This window comes from Polypterus senegalus, chromosome 6, assembly GCF_016835505.1.
Source record: "Polypterus senegalus isolate Bchr_013 chromosome 6, ASM1683550v1, whole genome shotgun sequence".
Classification (NCBI taxonomy): domain Eukaryota; kingdom Metazoa; phylum Chordata; class Cladistia; order Polypteriformes; family Polypteridae; genus Polypterus; species Polypterus senegalus.
Window position 1 is genome coordinate 124,771,243 of NC_053159.1, and position 24,903 is coordinate 124,796,145.

The 24,903-nt window shown below is 37.6% G+C and overlaps 1 protein-coding gene across 5 annotated transcripts in view; it reads left to right on the top strand.

Annotated features, from left to right (window-relative positions):
- The window catches only part of specc1 (sperm antigen with calponin homology and coiled-coil domains 1), a 299,764-nt gene that overhangs the window by 174,125 nt on the left and 100,736 nt on the right, over positions 1 to 24,903 (top strand). For all 5 annotated transcript variants that reach the window (XM_039757048.1, XM_039757051.1, XM_039757049.1 and 2 more), the window contains 3 exons: positions 2,078 to 2,223; positions 6,022 to 6,122; positions 24,652 to 24,730. In XM_039757048.1, the coding sequence (XP_039612982.1) occupies positions 2,078 to 2,223; positions 6,022 to 6,122; positions 24,652 to 24,730 (326 nt within the window). The remainder of the gene's footprint in view (positions 1 to 2,077; positions 2,224 to 6,021; positions 6,123 to 24,651; positions 24,731 to 24,903) is intronic.

The window sequence follows — 24,903 nt, forward strand, 5'->3', positions numbered from 1 at the left end:
ATTAGGGTTGCTCAACCTTGTAGTATGTCTTCACAAGTAGTCCGGCAAAGTTGGATTCATCTAATTTAAAGATATAGCATAGTTGTAAATATTGCTTTATAACTTATGCATTTAATTAATTTGCTGTAGGGAGAATGAGGTGACAAAAAACTGCTTCCCAGGGACCAAATCTGGCTGTAAATTGTATGTTTCAAAGGCAGAAAGGAATTAACACGTTCTTGGCAAAAATGGCTTAGAAGGTAAACAAGGCTCTGGGCTCTGAAATGGGCTATTCTCTTGTGCATTGTGTACCCCATGGTAGTGTACAAGTAATAGGGCCACCATATTAGGGTGGGCAGTTTGCATGCTTAAACAAACTGGCCAGTTGTGGTTCAAACCATTAGCCTAATGCAAAAGAATGGACTTCAAATTGCAGGGCGATATTCAGATTATGTGTTCTCTTCTAAATATACCTCCACATGAAACAACAAAATAGGTCCCCCCAAAGAAAATGAGGACCATGTCTAGAAATCATCCATTCCCTTCATAGTGCGGCTATCCGTGCAAAAAAAACATTAAAAATGAAATTTTTGCCAAACTGCTAGACACACTAGTACGTTTAGAGTGGAAGCTGTCAGAAGCTCCAGTCAAAGACCGTGACATTCTTCAATCCTATCAACCAAATAAACTCGTCATGCTTCAAAAAGAACACTACAAGGATAACATGGCATATTAGTGATTTCCATTATCACTTTATGTTGTTAAACAGGGCCAGGAAGTGGGAACAAGAGATAGAGATAAAGTTAATGTACTTGGGTCTTCTATTGACAAAAATACTACAATTTACTTGTGTGGAGGAGCTTAGAAGCTTTCAGTCATCTCATGGATAAAAAAAAAACTCTCCTTAATGTTATTAATTCTCTTAATTATAGCAAATACATTTTTGCTTTTCTTAGCGGAGTATAACAATTTTGGCATGTTGATAAAATTTAGGAGAATGGTTGGCTAAGCTGAACTGAGGTTGGCTAAGCTCTGGTGCTATTATGTTGCTGAATACAAACTGCTAAAGTAGACCTCTGTCCTATGGATGGATAGTCAGCGCTTTCTTTATTTTACTGTTGGGGATTCTGCAAGAAGTACTTTACTTAGGACTCCCAGTGTTACCCTACACCCCAAGTATCCTTTCAACAGTTGTGTACAATTTGATTTTCTTTATTTGTTTAGCGCTTTTGTACATGTGCATAATTTTCAAGTGGTGTTGTCAGAGATGAAACAATCAAGTAAAAAAAATGATCCTATATTCTTGCTTATTTTTTAATGTTCACTGAAATAAATTGTATTTTTCTCACACTTTGTCATTAATTGCGGAAGGACCCAAAATAAAAAATGTACTATTTTCACTGTGGTCACTGTCATTCTTATTTTTTTCTATGTTAACAATAAAGCTTGAAACAAGTTTTCTTTTTATATTACAGTATAATTTATTTGACACTTCTTGTTTAGCAAATACACTAAGAAATTTTGCAAGAAAGTGTTCCAAAACAGACATTCTTTCATTCTAATTAGCTTTCTTTCTCTGCGACTTGCGTGAAAATAACCATTATCTGTTCATTTTTGGAGTTTGTTAAAGATTGTATATTTACAAAATGCTAAAAAACATTTTTAGAAAACATGGCAGCATATCCTTAGCCTTATGGCCAATGAGAATTGTAAGACAAATAAACACAGCGGCCACACTGTACGCCTCCTGTTTTCAAGCCATCTAACCAATATACCAAGAAACATTTTTTGATGGACAGGTGAAGCTGAGGTCAAGTGGTTGAACTGGAAACCTTCTTACCTTTTACCATTGAACCAATGATTCAAACTACGCTTCCTCTAAAGAACAGAGCACAACGAGGTGAGGTTCAGAATCTGTTAACCATTTTAATCACTGGACCTTTATAGCTTGATTTTTACATTAATATAAATGGTTTGCCATGGGGATACTCAGTGTATCTATGTCTGATTGTCAGCTCATTGGGCAAAAATGAATGTGTCTGTTGAACTAGTGGTATTGATATGATGAGAAAAGTGACATAGATTAACTCTGTTTTAGGCTGAAGAAGGATGAGGTCTGCAATACTGAAGTGGACACAAACAGAAATTGGTATGGAATCTCACTTAACCAGACGTCCCCTGCATCTTTGGATTCTACAGCCACAGTTAAATCACTCATCAAGTCTTTTGACACTGGCTTTCAAAGTAAGATTATAAGTCTATATTCATTTTCAGAAATCTGATTGTCATATTGTCTGAAAGATTTGAGAGCTTGAGACAGAATTTTAGCTGGTAACACAAAATGTTGAAAGTTATAGTTTTGCATTACCAAGAGTGTTTCCCAGACCAGTCCAAGACAATCTCACCTCATTTATGTTCAATTTTTCTTCATGTTTTGACTGAAATCCTTTCATAGTAAAACAGCACCCAAGGCATTTTCTGCATTTAATGTTATCGCTTGCACACACAAGTGAACCCATAGGTGACATTCTCAAGATATTACTTTGTAGCTTGCTGGGAATTGAATCAGCATACCCATGATTTATATTTCAGCGCTTTAGCCTCTGCACCATACTGCTAGCTTTTAATGTTCACAAATCTCTAACAGCCATGATCTCAAAGGTGTGTTTCATACCTCACTCCTGATCCAGCAAATATACCTCTGATCTGAAGTGTCACCACATTCTTTTGCCTTTACATATTTCTGACATTATTACTTATGCAGCATATTTTCTTAAAGACTAATGTCTTATCCAAGGCTGCCAGTCCTGGCTCCAGATCACAGTAACTATGGAATCAGAAAGGTGGCTTTAAAAACAGGATGGATGAATTTTCTTTTTCACCACCCAGGTCTATAACTTTGCTGCGCTTCGCAAAAATTGATACTTACAAAAGTTAGGAAAATGTGTACTCAACTTGTAAAATAATTTGATTTAAACTTGAAACAAGAAATCATATAATAAAGTTCAATATATGTAACCTAAAAACCTTTCGTGATTTTACTTGTTGTATTGTTTAGTAGTTTGAAGACATTGTTTTGCTGAAGAATTCATTGTCTTAAAGTAATCCATGTTAGTGTGTCAGAGAGAGGATGTGCAGCATTGTTCATAATGGCACTCAGTTTTACTTTAATTCTCTCCTTCACTGCAACCTCCAGGCTGTCCAGACTGCATCGTACAACTGAGTTTGCCCTTTTAATTAGCTTGTTTATTCGATGGGCCTCTCTTGAAGTGATGTTACCAGCCCAGTACACCACAACATAGACAATCACCCTGGCCACCTCAGAGTTATAGAAGATGTGATAGATGTCACTTCCCACATTAAAGAAACATAGTCTCCTATGGAAAAAAGAGTCGGTTCTGCCCTTTCTTGTACAGTTCCTCTGTGTTCTGAGTGGACCACTAATACATCCACACCTTGAATAGTGACCGACTGTAGCGGCTTTTTGGTGCAGCGAAAGTCAATAACCGTTGGTTTTGCTGATGTGAAGGTGCAGACAATTCTGTTTGCACCAAGAAACAAAGTTCTCCACTGGACTCCTATACTCTTGTCGCATCTCTTTTATCAAAACACCCCATAAATGCAGAATCATCTGAGAATGTGACATGACCTGGGGCCTCATGTATAACGCCTGGTGTAGAATTCACACTAAAACTTGGTGTACGGACAAAAACCCACGCAGACACGGGGAGAACATGCAAAAAAGCGAACCCGGGTCTCCTAACTGCGAGGTAGCAGCACTACCACCGCACCACTGTGCCGTCCAGAAATGTGCATATGCACAAAAAAAATTTAGATGCATAGAACTGTGTGTAACCAAAGCTGCACACACTTCCCCTTTATAAATCCCAATCAACGTGAATTTTACAGCACATGCACGTGCCTACAGCCCCACCCCAACTCCTCCCGTAATTTCACATATTTGAATATGAAAATCAATATAAATAGTCCCTACCGCTCAGTGTTTTGTTAAAAGGAATTGGTTAAAGCAAATGTAAAAAAGAAGAATTTTAGCGAATGTGAAATGGAGGTCCTACTCAGTGAAGTTGAGGCAAGGAAAAAGTACTTTTTTGTGGCTTAGGCAGTGGTATGAGCAACAAAATGAAATGGATGGAGTAGCACTCCAAGTTCAGAAAGTTGCAGTCCCCAAAATAAAAAAGAATTGGTCAGATGTCAAAACAGACCTGAAAAGCGAGTGTCTGAGTGTCATACAGAAGCATATTAGGGCCACAGAGAATAAAAAGAAAAAAATAGGGACACAGAGAAGAGAAAAAGGTCTATGTTGAGATTAAAGTCGAAATGGCTAAGGAGTCCATTACAAGAGTCACTCCTGGACTAAATGCCACCTCCTAGACTAATGGGCTTAGAGAATTGTGTGTAATGTTGGCTACCACACTACAAAAAAAGAAAAAAAACACCAAAGTCTTTTTGGAGAAGATAACCGAGAGCTCACTCTCTATGGCCATTCAAAATGAGAATGAGGCTTGTCAATGTTATATGCGTATGCCTGACGGCACTGACATGGGACACCTTCAGGTCTTCAGGTTTCCTTGCAAATCACTGTGAATTTGTTAGCAAACAGGAACATGAATCTATGTATTTTCAAGCCTGTTCGTTTGAATAAAGTGTAGAGTTATACAAATTGAGAACCAGTTGTGACAACAATAATAACGAGACCAGTGCCTTTCTGAAAAAGTGATGTCAGTCCTTTACAGGGCACATTTACAGACACATGCAGAAACATTTCAGAGATGCCTTTGAACATAACATTCAAAACTTTGAGATATGTGAGAAACCTTCAGTAGCTGGGAAAAACCCAAGCAGGCTCAGGTAGAAGGTGCAGACTCCACACAGACAGTGGCCTAGTAGGGAATTAAAAATAATTAGAAAAAGTATTCCTACACAGGTACCAATTCTGTCTGTTTCTTATATTTCACCTACTCCCAGTGCATGTTCTCTATTGTGCCACCCCAAATAGGTAAAGGAATGTTAAGAAAAAATATTGGTCTTCCTTCTGCTTATAATGTTGCTAGAAATATTATAAATATAATAGATATTTTCATTTTAGCAGACCAGAGTAAAGTTATGAAAGGCAGTTACTGATTTAAATAAAAGGCAAACTCAGTCACCACAAGAAATGTGTTAGCAGTGAATTTAAAAGCAGATATATGTTAGTCACTCTTGCACTTCTGAAAGGTTTTAATGCTGTACACAAAGCATCCTATGAAACAGCTGAAAGAATGTGCAAATTATGTCATTTGTAGGTGGCACAGTGGCAAAGTGGGTAGTGCTGCTGCTTCTCAGTTAGGAGACCTGGGTTCACTTGCCGGGTCCTCCCCGCGTGGAGTTTGCATGTTCTTCCCGTGTCTGCGTGGGTTTCCTCCCACAGTCCAAAGACATGAAGATTAGGTGGATTGGTGATTCTAAATAGTCCCGAGTGTGTGCTTGGTGTGTGTGGTGTGTGTGTGCCCTGCGGTGGGCTGGTGCCCTGCCTGGGGTTTGTTTCCTGCCTTGCGCCCTGTGTTGGCTGGGATTGGCTCGAGCAGACCCCCGTGACCCTGTAGTTAGGATATAGCAGGTTGGATAATGGATGGATGGACGTCCTTTGTAATAGGGAACATGCAATTTCAGGTCTCACCCACCTACAATAAAATCTTAAAGCTCCTTCAGGCCTGCTGTACACAAGATTGTGTCCCTGACTCTCAGAGTTAGTGGATTCCCCTTTTCCCAGTCCATGAAATTAACACAAATCAATATCTACACTCTCTCTCTCTCTGTATCTTTGTAAAGATGTGGATGTGGTCCCATCCACAGCCATGAGATCGTTTAATTCATTACATTGTGGTTTTAGAAATGCAGCGATGGAAAACAAAATACATGACTAGGACGTTGGAGCACTCTTCTTACTCCTGACTGAGCATCGCTTTTCTCTTGATTTATTTCTATTTTATTGTGAAGATATTACACTATTTTTGACCCCTTTACACTGTTTCTGTTCTATAGGCTCTTCTGGACATACTGTCCAAATCCATCCTGCTCCCAGAAGTCCTCTGAGTGGAATTCCTATAAGGACAGCACCGGCTGCAGCAGTCTCTCCCATTCAAGTAAGTACCTTTACTCTCCTGATCTTCACCTTATGTATTTCTTGGTTTATCCTTAACAAACACACAGCAGAGAGTGCTTTTGAAGGATCAGCAAAGAGCACACGATTCCCAAATTCAAAATGTCTTTTTAATATACTGTATGTCAGACAACATATAATGGAGAAAAAAAGTATAGTGCATGGCATCCCTTTAAATAGAAGTAACAGCCTTGCCTAAATGCAAAAAGCAGTATTTCCAACTCTAGAATATGATACATCTGGAGAACAGAAAAACAATGAGGTGCTAAAGGCTATGTAGACATCCTCACTCCCTTTTGGTGGTCACTCAAAATACGAGTGATGCTAGTCACGGTTATACAGTATGTGTATACCTTAGATGGCTAAGGAGTCCATTACCAGAGCCACAGTTCAAGTGTATTCCTGGACTAAACAGCACTTCCTAGACTAATGGACGTAGAGAGTTGTGTATAGGTTTGGTTACCACACTACAACAAAAAAAAAACACCTAGCAGTACTATAGACGTGTAGAGAAGACAACCAACCAGCTACTCCCTAGCTGTGGCCATCCAAAATGAGTGTGAGGCTTGTCAACGTTAGACGGCCGAGGAGTCCAATAATGGAGTCACTGACCAAGTGAGTCCCTCGACTGAAAGGCACAGCCAAGTCCAGCTGGTCTAGGGAACTGAAATGTATGCGGTGCCCTAATTAAAGTAATAAAAAAAATCTCCAAAATATTGATAAAATTGATCTGTTAGTACTCTCTTAGTTTGGCAGAGAATTACATACTTAAGGACATTGGCGAAAATTAAGTGTAAGCGTATTCATACTAGGAGGCACATCTTCACACTAAAAAGTTATGGAAATCTGAAAAACAACGACGCATTTAGTTGAAGCTGAAACCCTTATTCTTTTTAAAAATGTTTAGAATAGATATTTTGACAACATAGCTATTATTGAAAGAAATTCAATCGATAGTGTGAATGGTTCTGCTGTTATTTATAAAATGTCTTCACGTTTCATTAGACTTGTACAAAAGGTTAGAGCTATCACCTTAGAGTCTAGTATTTCTAATACTAGAAAATGTACACTGGAGACATTTTTGAATAGCATTGAATTTGAAAATCCTAATAATGCGTGAGATTTTAGGTCAGTTTTCTTTTGCATGCATTTGATTGCTAAAACGAAGATGGTCATTTATATTGCTGCAAATTTTAGGGCATTGTGGTGTTTTGCTAAAACAAATAGTGCTACAGCACATAAGGATTTATATGTCTCTGGCAATAAACTAAGTAGCTTCAGTTCAAGAAAAATAAAGAAAAAAAAACATTCTAAAAACATAGAAACAGATACTAAAGTAATAATAATAAAAAACATACCCATTATAAGATAAGGTTAACCTAAATGTACATATTAATATAAGTAAAACATACTAATAATCATTGCAGTTCAAATAATTCAAAAATTATATTTTAGATATATACTGATACTTTTCTCTCATATTTATGGCAAGAGCAATATCTAAATCTATTGAATAAGCAATATACTTGTACAAGTTAAAATAGATTTTTAGCAAAGACAGCATAATGCAGTTAGAAATAAAATAAATCAATGTAAACTCACAATGCTGCACAGATACAGGGAGAAATAATATGATACAGTAATATGCACATATAAGTAAAAATAAAGTAGTAAAAATGTATCAAAGTTAAAATAGAGATTGTTATAAACAGCACATTAGTAAAAATAAAGAGAATTAGCATTAGCTAGGGCATACCGACCTAAACACTTCAGTTGTAATATTGAATAATTGAAATAGACCTGGCCACAAATCGCCCAGATGTCCCTACCTGCCTATGGAGCAAGCTCATTTCATGTTGGTTCTGGACCTGCAGTACTATAGGGAATCTGTCTTAATAGCTAAAGAGATGAAGAAAAGATAATAAGTACAATGAAGTGTGAAGGATAAAGTGAAAGGATTGTGACTTGGAATGTTAGTAGAATTATGGGATAATCAGGCAAAGAAGTGAAAATGCTTAAAAGTAGGAGAGATGATACGTAAAACATGTCAGGAAGAAGTTGAAAAGGAAAATATTTAATTTCTTATGGGGATAAGCAGAAGGCAAGGAAGGAGCAACAGATTATGTTGATAACGTAAGGTAATCTAGGTAGGAGAAGTCTATTCTTTTAACTAATGGTCAGAATTTTGATTAAAATTAGGAGGACATATGTAGCAAAAATAAACAAGGACAGTACATACAGAAATCAGTCAGTCAGTCATTACCCTACCTGCTATATCCTAACTACAGGGTCATGGGGGTCTGCTGGAGCCAATCCCAGCCAACACAGGGTGCAAGGCAGGAAACAAACCCCAGGCAGAGCGCCAGCCCACCACAGACATACAGTTTTATGAAATAATGAAAAGTGGAACATAGGAAATGTGCAAAACAAAGGCAGTTTCAATGGCCAAAGAAACCAAGAATCAGCAGTTTTCAAATGAGAATAAAGGAAACAGGCCCGCGTTTAAGGCTACAAAGCAGACAGAAAAAGAAAAGTAACATTCGTGGGGTGAGTTACTTATGACGGCTGCTAACAGGATCAAGAGCACCTGAAATGAATACACTGTGTGAACAAGTTATTGAATGAAAAGAAAATGTATATTTAGTAACAGAGTCATTTATCCTTCTACTACAAAAATTGCAATGTGTACTTGACCTTGGTACAAGTAAAGTAAGCAGAGGTGAAAATGTATAATATACAGTACAATACTCCAATACTACAAAAGAGAGACATAAAGGACGTTATTCTGTTAACTGCATGTACAATAAACAAGTTTCTTCATTCATTGTGATTGATAAGTTTTGTAATAACCCAAAAAAAACCTGAAGCATTTTATAACTGAAACCTCACATGTGATTTTTTTTTTAAATAATATCTTTATTTTGGATAATAATTAAACTAAAAAACACTAAATTTGTAAGCTGTCCATTTTAAATTAATCCAAAAATCCTCTGCTGAAAAATGGAATGGTGAAATGGAGAAAAATGTAGAAAAGAATAGAAATTTTAATGGATAGAAAGGGTATCAAAAAAATCAGCTATTTCAGGTAAGAACTTCCACACTGGGAAGCGATCCCAAAGTATACAGTATGCATAAAAATGACAGATTCAGAGATCAAACCCATAGCATAATATTTGTGTAGTGTATAAGTAACGGTCAAATTTGAATAGGATGTGTTGATAGTTTGGATTTTTGTATACCAAAGGAATATTTTTAAAAACAGATTCCATTAAATTAGCAGAGTAAAAGTGAGACTGAATTGGTGAAGGATGGCAAGTCCCTTTACATAACATAGTATAGTGTACAATGTTGACACTGGTTTCTGGTGAGGAAAGAGAAAGTGTTAAATTACATAGAGGGTGAGATGAAATACATGAAAAATTGAAGAGTACACACTTTGAAATAAACATAAATTATTAGTAGCTGAAAAAGGTAAAAACAAGGATTGAAAAGAAAGATATTAGTGACTGGAATGTTTGGAGGCCAGACCTGTCACAAATGTCACCCAGCATATGGATCCCTCTGTGAGCCCGTGGACCAGTCATGATTGAGCAACCTCCAATGCTAAAGGCTGTGCTATAAAAAATTGGTGTAAAAAGGTGCCCCACTGCTAAATTCCTCTCGCTGCCTCTTCACCTTATGCCATAAACTCAGCACATATACGTATAATTAAACACCCCATGTCTGCAGAAAGTGACCCAAGATCAGTGAAAGTGGGGAGGAAAGAGATCTAAAGAGTACATGGTTTAATTCAGGCAGCAGCTATGATGAGCATCGTGGTGGTTAGTGATGGGGCATCAATTGCTAAGCTGTATGTTATAAGAAAGCCAGTAACATAACATAAGGACTGGCAAAGAAATTGCACCCCTGTCCCTGTTGCAGATCAAAGTAGAAACTTTAACAGAGCGTTTTGTTGTTCCACATCAACTTAACACGGACCTAATGTTGGGCTGGTACCCCAGCAGAAAAAAGTGGAGCTTTATGCAAAATTAATCTATCTGGCTGTAAGCAACATTTAACAAAGGTGAATATGAATATGACCAAGATGTCCCTAAATCTTCTACCTATTGAAGATCCACCTGTATTAATGGTATTTAATTAAGATGGCTAAAGGAATAACAACCAGAAACAACAAAAATGACAATAATAATTCAACAGATTAAGTAGATCTTCAAACTTAGTGGTGACTATTATTCCTGAAAATAACTGAAGTGAAAAGATGTGCAAAAAACTCTAAGCATAGCAAACGAAGACATGTACTAACAGAATCCCAAGAAATCCTTGACAATTTCCTGCACTTGACACTTTCTTTTCATTGGTACCTAAAAAAATGCTACATAGTTGTTATCCTGTATTTCAAACTCATTTGCCTCTCCGCTGAAGTTAGAAATTATTCAAGCAATGAATGTGGGCAACAGATGAGCAGGGAGGATAAGCAGAAGAAGCTTTTCTGTCATGCTTGCCATAATGCTTAATTCTCCTGACATGCTCCGTTTATGACATGTTTGCCATTTCGTCCACTAATGCTTTAAGCATTGATGTTATCTTTGGTAGCTTGGCAATGACCTGCTGTGCCTGTTGCATGATTTGAGCAGCTCTTAATTATTCTTATTTTTCTTATCATGATGGATCTTTTTTGTTTCCTACTTAACTTATGCAGATTTTCTTGCATTAGCCCATCTGCTGCCTGTAATGTCATGTGACGCAACATACCACTTCATTCACTGTTTCGTTTAATCTAAAAATCTGTTTTTTTGTGACTGTTGTGGACATCTGGTAAGGGGGCCATTTAGGTCTGGAGCCTAAGGGGTCATCCGGTATGCCAGTAACACCCACCCTTAATTTCAGAAAAGTTCATCCCACTGGCAGTACATTAAATTACCACACCATGCTTCCTAGGAGTAGCAGATATGAGGGCCACCATGTAATAAAATGTTTACAAAAATTCTCATCATTTGAATGTGTGGGATTTGTGTAAGGCAAAGACCGACTAGCATATTTTGAGAGAACGTAATGGTATGGAGGCTCTGCATGAGATGAAACATAACGATGAGCATAATGCAGTGAGAACGACTGTGATGGAGGTGGACAGGGTATATAATATGAGTTTTTGAAAGACATTCTATAATATTCTTGAAATAACAACTCTCAAATCAACAGCGACAACATCTTCCAATGAGCAAAATGAAAACAGCAAAGCAAAAACAAAACCTAATATCCATAGGCATTCTAACAGAATGGCTATTGTCAAACGTGTTTGTTTGGGACCTGCTGGCTGAAATAGTTCCCAAAATGGTTTCCAATAAGTCCCAAACAGATAAAGTTGACAGTTCTACATACCATTACTTCATTAGACATTTGGAAAACATGTAAATATGAAGTAACTAAATGTAATAATAATCTAATATCATAACACCATGTATCACACTTGCAGTTAACTACACTATCAAATCCTGTCAACCAAATAGTAGCCACTATGCCTATAGCTGCTGCTGTTATTACAATACTGTAAGATCGCTAACCCATTCTACATTGTAATACTACATGTACTACTTTTAAAATCTTTAATTTGTAAAGGTGTAGCTACCCCATTACTAATGAGTGATAAAACATTTGCATTTTTTAAAATATCAGAATCATGGACAAATACTAAATTCCCAACAATCCTAGTGACTTCCAGCATTGACAGACCAAAGGTAAGTAATATTCTGATACAGAGTATTGCCTACCAGTTGTACAGTGATAAAAATGTATGATTATTATTGTTATGGAAGCTCAAAGCCTCTAATAAGTGAGGACAAAAGTAAAGAGAAACTCAAAAGACAAAATGTACTGTGGTGCTGCAGATCTGACATTGAGCACCTCATTAGAAGGCCATCAATATGAAAATTTGAAAATACTGTACCACAAACATGTCAAATTCAGATCATGGACGGCCACAGGCTTTTATTCCAGCCTCTTTCTTAATTACTAGCCAATTACTGCTACTAATGGACCAGACTTCTTTTGACTTTATCTTAACTGATTTACTTTTCAGAATCTTAGTTGTTTATTTTTCACCTCACCAGCTGCCAGGCAATGTTGAGATACAAAGTAAGCCAACAGATGACCAGTTAAGTTCACCTTACTTGCACCCATGTGTCCAGCATGTAATATTCATTTCAAGATAATATTTAAAGATAAAGCTGAAGTTTTGACAAATATTGATCTGCTCTGGTCGACAAAACCTTTGAATGATCCTCTCAGTAAAAAGAAAATCATCAACTTTGGAAACGACTGGTGTGGGAGAATGATGGCACTAAAAACACATAAAAAACTAAAGACAGGATTTTATTAACTGAAAAAAATGCTTCTAATTAAGAAATTGGTTGGAGTGAAATAGCGACCCACCGGGAACTGAGTTTGAGACCCTTGATTAGCTGGTGATCTCCTGGCTTGTTCTGCATCTTATTGCTGTTCGAATGATGATTAAAGAAAAATAAACAATTAAGGATTCTGAATCTTAAAAAAGATGTATGTAATTGGTTACAGTGAAAGGAAACTAAATTAATAATTTGTATTTATTCGGTAGTGGCTTTTGTGTATGAAATTTTTAAGCATAATGCTGTTAGACTAAAATACTTTATGAGTCAAGATTGGCACATATTAGATTTGAAAATGAGTTCCCCTGTGTCTTTTACATTTTTATAGATATTCTTTCGGTTTATATATATATTCATTAAAAATGTTTATATTTTCTTTTAGCTCTGACCCCACATGCATTGCTTGCAGAGCAGTATCATTCTACAGTGTATTTCTATTTTATCGTCTTTCTTCCTTCACAGTATCTATGTTACATTATTCTCTGTTTTAACTCCCACTCCATGCTTGCTTTGTGTGACCCTTTTTCTATCATCTGTGTTAAACGATATTCTTGTACCATTAATCATTATTGCTATGATTAGTCATTCCACAACATTTGCATTAGTGAAGAGTTTAAAAATAATAAAAATAAAAGAGAGTCATTACTTTTAAGGCATCTCACAACCTTTCTGAGTCTTGAAATGCAATTGCCATGGAAACTATGATATCAACAATTTGTCTTCAGTCAATAGTTGGCTTCATGTCACAGTTTTCTGTAAGAATATGTTTCATGCCACAATACTTAAATATTCTTTTAGTTTCTTTTTTTGCCATGAACCAAGTCATTAGTGACAAGAACATGTAACGCGTGTGTTCTTAAAATTGTAATTAGTGACAGCAAAAGGCTTAATGGAAAAAAGTTAATACTGTTTGTTAGTTCCTGGAAGGTTTTGTTTCTCTACATAAACGTACCCCTTTATGTGAAGTGAAAGAAAGACAGAGAGGTAGATGGAGGGGTGGGGGAGATGGTGGATTGGGAGATGAAGGGCTGGCAAGCAACCATATAACCTGAAATATTGAAGTGTTTCAAGCTGGGAAAACTGGGGCCAGAATGCACATTTAAGGGTGGGCTCAGGAAGGAATCATCTTAAATATAAGCCTGGGATAGTGTTGCCCCTTTGCTATTGTGGAGTGCTAGCTGGTCCTTTAGAATATAAGAGTATATGAAGGATCAAAAATGAGAGTAGACTGTTCAGTCCATCAAGCAAGGAGTTTGGGAGAATCGAGATAGAGCCTGATGATCAAGTAGCTAAAGTCTGCTCCTGCTGCTGGACGTTTAGCTGGAAGTGGCCCTAGCAAGGCATTTAAAGCTGCTTCACATCTAAAGGCTCACTGAACTGAGAGTCAGGAGCAGAGTAAAAATATGTTCATTGGTGGGAAAAAACAGGACAGGGTTCAGAGCAAAGCCGGACTGACGTTTACAATCAGCCTGGTGTGTCCTGGCCTGGCATTCAGAGCAACCAGAGAAATAAACTAGTGGTGAAACTGCAGTATATAATGTTATTATACTGGAAGACTAGCCGGCATTTTGCTCTGTAGTGGGCACAAATCCTTTCAGTGTAATGTGGGAGGGCTTCTTTTCTGGTTTCTGGCTGGATGGTTCAAGTCAAGTTTTGACTTTGTGTACGTCTCGCGTTCTGACAGTTAAACAGTAACACTATGAGGAGTAATGCGTACATCTGGTGCTTTTGTGATTAAAGTTATATGTGAAGATTGTTTAAAAGTTTATAATACACTTTAACTAGCAAAATACCCACGCTTCGCAGCAGCAAAGTCCTGCCTTAAACTTTTTATTAAGAAGAAAAGTAAACCTTTTTAATCTGAGGGAAAATATACCAATAATTATTTGTTAAGGATCTCTTTGTATACCACGTTGTCAGTTCGACCCTCCGGTTGTAATATGACCAAGCTGTGCGCTGAGCTTACTCTTGAGCATACAACGTACAGTTGGCCATGTGAAAAGCAATTTTGCCTCAAATCTCACAGCTTGGATTGCTGCTGTCATAATCAGTTTGAGTTTCATGGTTTGTTTCAATTACGTTAGTATTTGCTGGACTTGTTGTGTTGAAGTGACAATTGGCATCTGTGAAGCGTTCTAAGCACACAACCGGTTTCATCGATAACTTCACATCCAGCTTTTGAGAGTTTAAACATTCATAAACATCAAAGTGTCCACTACTGAAATCGTCACCTATCAATCTAAGATGTTTAAGAGGCATTGGCGGTTGTCCAAAGGTGTAAAATATTTGTCCATTTCAGTACATTTGAAAGTGACAACCGAACAATTCAGCGGCAGCCATCAACTCACATGCAGAACCATAGGTGAAGGGCTTAAGCATTTCACTCTTATAGTGCTCCTGTGTAGTATAATTATCTCCTGTACCGTCATCAGTCCACACCTTGAACCTGTCCCAGTCATTCAATACATAAGACACAATGTTCCTCCAGATATCAAGAGTGAAACTGATATGGCTGTGCAATATGTAACACAGAGAATGGAAAAGGCAGGTGCCATCTCCAGGCATGGAAGCCACTCGGTAAGTGACAGTTCTTTGATCGATGGTGATCACCTGAATAGACATGTTAATGGGGGTACAGTTGAAACGATAAAGGAAATGGGTACCTGAACAATGTAAAGTAAGTCTGAAATAGCTATACAATAACTATAATCATAATAAACGAACAAAAAAACAGTGGAGAAGCCATGGATTAAATAAAAAGGCTGCAGTTATCAGCAGGGAGACGTGAATACCGTGGCGAAGCAAGGAAGGGAATGAAGAGACCGGAGCGACAGATGGCCTTATATAGGCAGACAGCCAACAACAATTGAGGCGTGGGGATGGGGGACCCAACACCGATTCACATGGCGACCAAGCTTCAGGCTATGGATGTATATATGTACGTAAGTAGGATTCAGTTAGCGTTGGGAACCTGCGTACCAAATTTCTTGAAGACGGGCCCATAGGTAACAAAGACCGTTGGGAAGTTCAATATGGCGGCCAACAGTGGCATCATACCACCGAAATAAGTACGTACATTGGTTTCGGTTAGCACAGGGAAGCTGCCTACCAAATTTCGTGAAGATGGGGCCATAAATAAGAAAGTTTAACATGGCGGACGTTGTCGACCGTTATGACCATTACGTGTAAAATTTCGAAATGAAACCTGCTTAACTTTTGTAAATAACCTGTAAGGAATAAGCCTGCCAAATGTCAGCCTTCTACCTACACGGGAAGTTGGAGAATTAGTGATGAGTGAGTCAGTCAGTCAGTCAGTGAGGGCTTTGCCTTTTATTAGTATAGACTAGCAAAATACCCACGCTTCGCAGCGGAGACGTAGTGTGTTAAAGAAGTTATGAAAAAGAAAAGGAAACATTTTAAAAATAACATAACCTGATTGTCAATGTAAGTGTTTTGTGACTGTTATGAGTGTTGCTGTCATCAAGGATTTGATTATCATTATTTCTTTCAATCAGGTTCGTATTTGGAGGACATGTTGTGTTCAAGTTACATTCCATGTTTGTCAACCGTTGTAAAGATAACAGGTTTCATTCATCGAAGTGTTCACTACCCAAATCGCTTAAGACAAGGAGGCGCATATTTTGAATGAAAAGGGAGAAGACAGCGAAGGAGCGGAAAAGTGAGAAGAAAAACTGTTTAAATAAAGAGCTGGGAAGGCGAATAGAAAGAAGCAGCCAGCGGTAAAGCAAGGAAAACTCCATAATAAGGATGGTTGGGTGCACGTAGAAGGTGTAACAATAGGATTGTTCAGCCTTATGATAATGTTCCCACACGGAGGAACGTGCGTCTCTCTCTAAACTCTCCGTACTGGAACATTATCATAATGGTCTGTGTCTTGCAAATAATATTGTCCAGAATCCTGCCATAGAGTTGGCCGTAATGCGTGCGAGGATTTTGTGCTCGTAGCGCCTGTGGTGCGTTCAGTGGCCATGTAGAGTTCCTCATATCAGCTTCTATCCAATCAATGGGTCTGAATACGGTGACGTTGCCGTACGCCTGCTAGAGGGCCCTACTGACACCAACTCAAAATCTGATTGGTTGAAGCAACCGGTTAATCGACATTTATTCTGTGTTAGAGTGCCTGCACAACGGATTGTGAAGGCCTCTCTGCCTGGCAACAAATGATGGCTGAAATGTGATTGGTTAAATGCTTTAATACGAAAATACATGTCTGGAAGCAGCACAACCATCGGAAAAAGCTATGAAAGGAAGCGGACAGATTATTTGGAATTATTTAATAAGTATTCATGGACAAAATATAATTAACATCAGTTTGTGATTCAGATATTTTTTTAGGCCAGCAGAGAAGGCATGACTTCGCCAGGTCTTTAGCATCGAGGCTTTATACCCTGCGTCTACTCATTAAACTTGTATCTCGCGAATATCTTGTGCGATCTTGTGATGTCCACGGCTTTATTTAATTTTAGCTCAGACCCGGCACTTAAAAGTTTCTCTCACACTTTCGCTGAGGGAGGGTTTCCGCAGTAGCTGCACTTATGAATATGCTAAGCACAGTCCTTCACCCGCGAATATTTACCTTATATGGGCAGGCACTCAATTATGTGGGAGGCGTGATGATGGGAGGCGCAGGCTATTACAGTATATGGACAAAAGTAGGTTCCAGTTATGACCATTACGTGTAGAATTTCAAAATGATACCTGCCCAGCTTTTTGTAAGTAAGTCATAAGGAATGAGCCTGCCAAATGTCAGCCTTCCACCTACATGGGAATTTGGAGAATTAGTGATGAGTGAGTGAGTGAGTGAATGAGTGAGTCAGTGAGTGAGTCAGTCAGTCAGTGAGGGCTTTGCCTTTTATTAGTATAGATTATATTTGGATGTTGTATGGGTTTTGGTATTTGTTACTGTGTATTTATTTTGTTTTAATTTTGTTTCAAATTTGAATGAAGTGTCGCGGTGTGGTCACATTTTTACAGAATAGGCTACACGAAATGTTTTATTTTTTTAATTAATTAAACATAAATGTGAGTGTAATGATTTGTGTTTTTAAATGTGCCTTTTGTTCTTTATTTCTTGATAAGTTTGTTAATGAACATGTCTTGTTTTTACTTTACTATTTTTAAAGTGCGTCTCTCGCACTCTGGCAGGTAAACCTTAACGCTATGATGGGAGAGTGACTGAACAGGCTACAAGTAATGTTTCAGAGTTTTTTGTTTACTAAATGCATTCTTTAAAAAAGTGCTTGACAGAATTCTGTGGCACTAAGACATTTTTTGAGTCTTTTGTCTATTGAAGAAATTCAAAGTGGTCTTTTTTGACCAACACTTCAAACTTTGTGGAAAAGTATTCAGTATTACCATCTAAACACTGACAGTGGCGGTGTAGATTCCAGACTCACAGTTGAAACTGCAAACATAATCTATCCACTGTGAATTCCACTGACAACTACTTTTTGTGGTTCAATGCTTTTTGCACATTTGTTTTGATATAAATACTATAGAGCTACCGTAAATACTCGAATATAAGCCTAAATGTGCTGAAAAACGTCACCCTCTGCTTATATTTGAGTCAGGTCCTGCTGCCCCCGCCAACTTCACAGAAAGCTGGAGTGTACAGTACTGTACCTGGTTTGGTCTGCAGGCGGTAGAAGAACTGCTGCGGGCTCTATGTGGTGCTGTGCAGCCTCTGTGAGACTCATTCCAGGCTGTGTGCTCAATTAATGAGCAGATGCCTCAATTAATGTATGGTAATTTTATTGGTATTTATTTTGATTATTGAAACTTACCAGTAGCTGCTACATTTCCCACCCTAGGCTTATACTCGAGTATATGAAGTTTTTCCAGTTTTTGTAGGTAAAATTAGGTACCTTGGCTTATATCTGGGTCGGCTTATACTCGAGTATATATGGTACATGATTTATTTATTTATGAAGTCTTTACATTTATGAAGTGGTGTTCCATAATTTATCAGAGGTTGTCTTAAGACTGATATTTAAGAGTGAAATGTATATGTAAAAGATGAACCTACTGTCTCCTCATGTATACAAAATTCCAAGGCAAAATGGTGTTTGTTGGTTTTTTGAGTCTGTGCCTGTACAAAAAATCTGATGTATATTGTGTGGCCTGGGTTAGACTTGGGATTCCCGGCCAGAATAAGCTTCCCAGTCCGGCCCTGGTTCAGAGTGACAGAAAGTGAGATGGACATTAGCTCACCTTTTTATACTTTTGGGTTACTTGGCATTATTTAGATAGAAAGACACCAAAAGACAACTCACTCCTATTACACTCTTTAACCAGAACACACACCACACAATTATGAAAATGTCTAATTGACATTCACTGATATGGATACTCATCTTTATCAGAACGACTTGACCAATTTATCTGTAACAGTAGCTACAGAGCTGAACCACTTCTTATAATGTGTGTTATGTTTGTGGTTGCAGTCAGACTTTAGTGCTACTCAGTTTAATAATGGAGTCTTAGATTTTTATTGTGAATGTTGAATGCATTGACAAGTTTTTCTTTGAATTTCATCCGTTTATTGATTGCTTTTCCTAGAAGGATTAAAACAGACATTTAAGACATTTGCCTAAGGTGTAATAGAGTTGAGAGGAGTGATATCTTATAAATAATAGAGACTCTGTATGTGTGTGTGTGTCCAAGCAATAATTTGAAAACAGCTAAAAATACAGATGTGAAAATGTGACTATATTCTGGACAGCTGTTGGCAGTACAGTGCAAATGTGTGGGCAAAACTGACATATTTAAAGAGATATGTAGAAATGTATGCAAATATTGACAAAGGTTCATTGTCAGAGATGAATACCCTTACATGATCTTCAGGGTTGATTGTTAGAACAAAAGGAGTTCAGATTGACTAATTTTTGGGCCCCTGATTGGCAGCACTACAAAGCAGGTAAGCGTAAATCAGTCTTTGAGTTCCTGCAGTCTATGCCGCACCCCACTTGCCATCTGCTTGGTGGCTGTGCAGTAAGGTCAATACAGTATATACGAGAAGGATGTATGGACTGAATGCATTCATAACAAACCTTAAGTCCTGTGAAATAACAATAACAAAAGATATATTACTATTTGCAATGCATTTCTACCATTTTGATAGAAAAAAAAGTGTCACATATTTGCACAGAAATCTTTTTGATGGAAGAAAAAAGTGTGACCCTACAGCACAAATGAATGAACACGATCGTGCAGAAAATAAAATGTGAGGTGGAGTGCACTTACTGTACACATGCATTAAAGTTCTGCACATGCTTGCTACAATTCTGTGATGTCATGCTAGCTTTGCAATGCATCATGGGGTGCTGGGAAAAAAATGTTTGTGTAAGATGGTCGCAATGTGAATTTTCGGAAAGATGTTTGGTGAACAAAAAAAATGCTTTGGCAAATTTTACTAATCAATTTTAGAAACCAGACTCTCTTGAAGACAATACAGAGTTACAGAGTATGGTGGGTTGATTGGGGCAGGGAGAAGTTTGGTTTAATAATTTGTGAAGTGGAAGTGTGGTGCTTGATTGGGTGGCTTATAATCAGTTATACTAGTAATTTTTTGTGACATTTTTGAATTCTGCTGTAATTCCCTACCAGAATGCACACCCTTTTCTTTTACCGACTACTACATTGCTCTCACACATAAAAATCCAGCCAAACCAGAAGTAGACCCAACCCAGCCACTCATATCATATTGACCAGGTTATTAGTACAATGTAGACATCACAGCAACAAATACAGAAGGCAGAGAATAAAGCAGACCACCCCATAGGACACAAACCACTAATCACAAAATGTTAAATTTATGTCAAACCATTCAGCGGTGCTACTGATAGAATCAATGACAGCTGTACTATAATACATAAAACATGATTTGACAATGTTTGTTCTTCTAAATTTGGCCTTTACATAAAATTAAGCTGTATTTTTTTTAAACAACCATCTTCTTAGTGTATACATGGTTAACGTAAGCGATATGACCAGAGTGAGAGCTGATTATGTATAAGCATGAACTTCATAATCTTAGGACACCTGATTGGTTAGATCTTGACTGTTTTGAATAGGACTGATATAATTGGAAATTAAACACAGCACTATAGTACAGCTTGCAAAATCACTGTGTGCCACAATATACACAGTGCAGGTACACACATAAACTGTACATGTCTGCAAAACTTACTGAAACAAAACATTAGCCACATTTTAAAATATGAAAGGGGATAGAAATTAAAATAAAGTTGGGACATCCAAATTGGATTTGATATATGGAGCTGTCCAAAGAAATACAGGACACAGAATCATTCTACCAAAATGTATTTTCATGAGTTTGCACTTTTTAAAAGTATAACTTTTTTCACTGTGAGATTGTTTTAGAGGTGCTATTGGAGAGCATGGCCAGATTTTGATGACCTAACTTCAGTTTGTTTTTTAGTTTAATACAACTGAGTAATCTGTACATATTACTTTTGTACACTGGTATGGACACACTTAATTGTTTCTCCAAAAACTGTATCATACAAATTACTAGTGTTTTGCATTTAAACATTGATTCTCCTAAGGCGTTTTTGTCAATAAACTTTACTATGTAAAAAAGGAAGGGTTGATCTGCTTGCCAGTGTTCATTTTTGGCATCCCTTTGCTTCCCATCCACCCTTTGCTTCCCTCACATGGGAATTTCTCCTGCCCTTTGCATTCCCATGCTTCTAACTCTAATTTGTCCACTCCTCGTGTATTTTACTGTGTTCTTATTCTAGCTGATTTTTGCCTGTCTTCGTAATGTTTTATGTTCTGTTTGCCATATTCCCTGTGCAGTATATAGACTTAGTGTGGCATTGGATACTTTACCAAAATGACGGAAAATCTGTTTCACAAGTTGTTTCATTCACATATAGTCTTTGTGTAAATCAATATGCCATTTATTAGAAAATCTACGTAGGCTAGCTATACATGGTCCAGACTTTCAGTTGAAATCTTCAGTAGTACTGCACCAAACAAAGTGTTTAAATGGTTCTTAATTATTGACTTGTTTGGCCTTTTCCTCCAGAATATTTGTATTTATCAAGTGCCATGGATTGGTTTACATTTCCTGTATGAATGCAACTAATCTAAAAATCCCGTTCATCGCAGGGTTGTAAGTTACTTTATATACATTTAAGAGTAAAACTTTTTTTTTGTTGTTTCATAACAAACAGACTTGCTATTCAATTCCGGGAACTTCTTACATATAACAACCTGTATATATTTCAGAATATTTATATATATATATATATATACTGTATATATGTATATATATATATATATATATATATATATATATATATATATATATATATATATATATATATGTATATATATATATATATATATATTTGTGTTTCTTGTATACAGTGTGAAAGGATCAGACTCAACATAGTTAAAAAGGTTTGAGGCAACCACCTGTATATTATCCCTGGCTGCAATGGGTTTGTTTTTTGTAGACAGAACTGTCTCTGATGGAGTCCAAACATGAACTTTGAGGTTTGAGAATATGGCGGTTTTAACTGACAAGACCAGAAGTGATGCAGGGGAACCAGAAGTGACCTTCTTCTGGCATCATCATAGGTGCCGGAAACGAAAGTGACATCAGCCTAGCTGCCAGAACCAGAAGTGACGTCAGCCTAGGCACCAGGGGCCTCATGCATAACGCCGTGCATAGAACTCGCACTATAACATGACGTAAGCACAAAAGCAGGAATGTGCATACGCACAGAAAAATCCAGATGCAGGAATCTGTGCGTACGCAAACTTCCACGTTCTTCCACTACATAATCAGCGTGAAAAGTAACGCTCGTGTACGCGTCTGCTGTCCCGCACCAACTCCTCCCAGAATTACGCCTCTTTGAATATGCAAATCAATATAAATAGCCCTTAAGCTCAGCCTTCTGTGAAAAGACAATGGGAAAAGCACAGGGGGAAATATAAGAATTTCAGCGAATACCAAGTGGAGGCAAAGGAAAAACATACTATTTGTTGATTTAAAGAGTGGTATAAACAACAAAAGGAAGTTGATCGAGTGACATAGTGTCGGAGAAACTCGAATGCTCCGGTTCACAAAGTCACACAGTGCCCAAAATAAAAAAGAAGTTGTCACATATAAAAGTTGCCGTGAAAAGTCGAGTCGTAGCCCACTGTCTGAGTGTCATATGAAAGCTTATTAGGGTACAGAGGAAAAAAAAATAGGCACACAGTGGGGAAAAAAGCACGAAATGTCAACTTTAATCTCGAAATTTCCACTTTAATCACGTAGTTTATTTTGTCATTAAAGTAGAACATCATAAACTTCATCCTAAATTCATTCAATTTATTAGTTTCTCAAATCCCATCGTAACTAAAGTAGCAAGTTAAATGCTTTGTTTTGTATTTGATCTTCTATGTGCTCTATGTACATGAATCATGCTTCCGTGCTTTCTCTTTCTCAGACAGGACACAGAATCCATTACATTCGTAATAGTACAGCTCTCTGAATAATTAAAATACTGAGATGTATAAGTGATATCTTTTTCATGATGATAGGAGTTAAATCATGTTATTAAACATGGGAACACGGTGGCGCAGTGATTGTGCGTGACCTTCGATGAAATTATTGCAGCAGTACTGTCTCTTTCAAACATACTAACCTCCAATTCCTGTCCTTACTTTTCTTTCTCCAAATACCCAATTGCCTGTAATAGACGTTAAGCCATCTGTAAGCTTATAACGACGATTCTGCAAACCTTTTAAGGAACATTGAAATATCTTCATAGTACGTGTTTAATTATGCTATCCATCTATCCTTCCAATGTCGCACCAGCCCAGCAAGAATACAGCACTTTGTAGGATCAATACGTGAACTTGCTAGCACTGCGGCACCGTGTCCGCACATGTTTAATTATTAACAATACAGATTCTTTAAATGAAGTTAAAGTTTTATCTGTATAATATAATCAACATATTTTGCTGCATTTCATCTTAAAAATATCGTCATCATCTGTCTGTCTATCTATCTATATGTAAATACGCACTTTGTGAAGTGACGCAGGTTGTGCAATATTATAACTGTAGTGCAAGTTTACAGTGAGGTGATTGTACTTATAAGTACAAACAGTTCTACAAGGAGCACTTGATGGACTGATTAACTGTGTTTAAAGTTCTTGGGGTGAAACTGTTTCTGAACCGTGAGGTCCGTACGGGAAAGTCATTTTGCTGTGGCTGAGGCAGTCTGTGCTTGATGCTGTATCCCGATAATTCTCTTTCCGATCAGCTGCTGCTGTGATTCCCCATTCAGATACAGTGATATAAATACTCTGAGTGGTGCAGTGAGAGTAATATGGAAAAAGATGATCCGCTGTGGCAACTCCTAACGGGAGGAGCTGAAAGAAGAAGAAGGAGAAGTGAGAGTAACAACACTAAAGCAGTTATGGTATTTGGAATACTATGGCTATTCCCTGGACCATTATATTGTTACAAGTTAATTACAATCAGATGCATTACACTAATAAACAATATGCGGTTAGTTTCAGTGTATTTATAAAGCCGCGTTAGGAAAATAATGAGTAACCACACAGGAACAGTAGCATTGCTTTGACGCTGGGTGCTGCCAGTTTGCCAAACCAAGCGCAGAATTTGCGTATGACAAGGTATGAGATACCGGGGAAATGTGCGTGGCTTTACGCCAAGTTTAAGTTTTATACATTGTGATTTGAACGTGGAAATGTGCGTACATGAGGCCCCTGGACCGGAAGTGGCGCCAGCCTAGATGCCGGAACTGGAAGTAACATCTTCAGCGATGATTCAGACAGGTTTTCCTGTGGCTGGTCTGCAGATATAAGGAGGAGAAGGTTTATTGCAACACGCCACCTGGCCTGGCGTGGAATTACCTTTGTTTAGTTCATACAATGTCCACCTACTCGCACGTGCATGACAACAGCATAACTCTTGGCAACAGTGCCTTATTAACTTTTTAAATGGCAACTAGAGCAATTCTTTTAGTGTATTTTAATAGGGATGGACTGATTTGCTGAAAACAACATATGTATAATAATGCTGGTAATATTTTTTTTTCAGAGGCAGTCATCTGTCAGCATGAAACTATTTAGCAAAACAATTGGAAAAAGAATAAATCTCGGTGACCCCACAAGTACAGGTGGGTAAAAAAGTGAATGTGAATGTGTGCCAATAAATTCCTTATGGAAATGTTATTTTTTGACAAATGAGTTGGGAATTTCTTAAATATAAATGTGAGCACACTGGAGATGGCAAATCTCTGCAACATATGGCAAACTTGTTCCCAGAGGCCTCTGCCAGTGATGCAAGGTA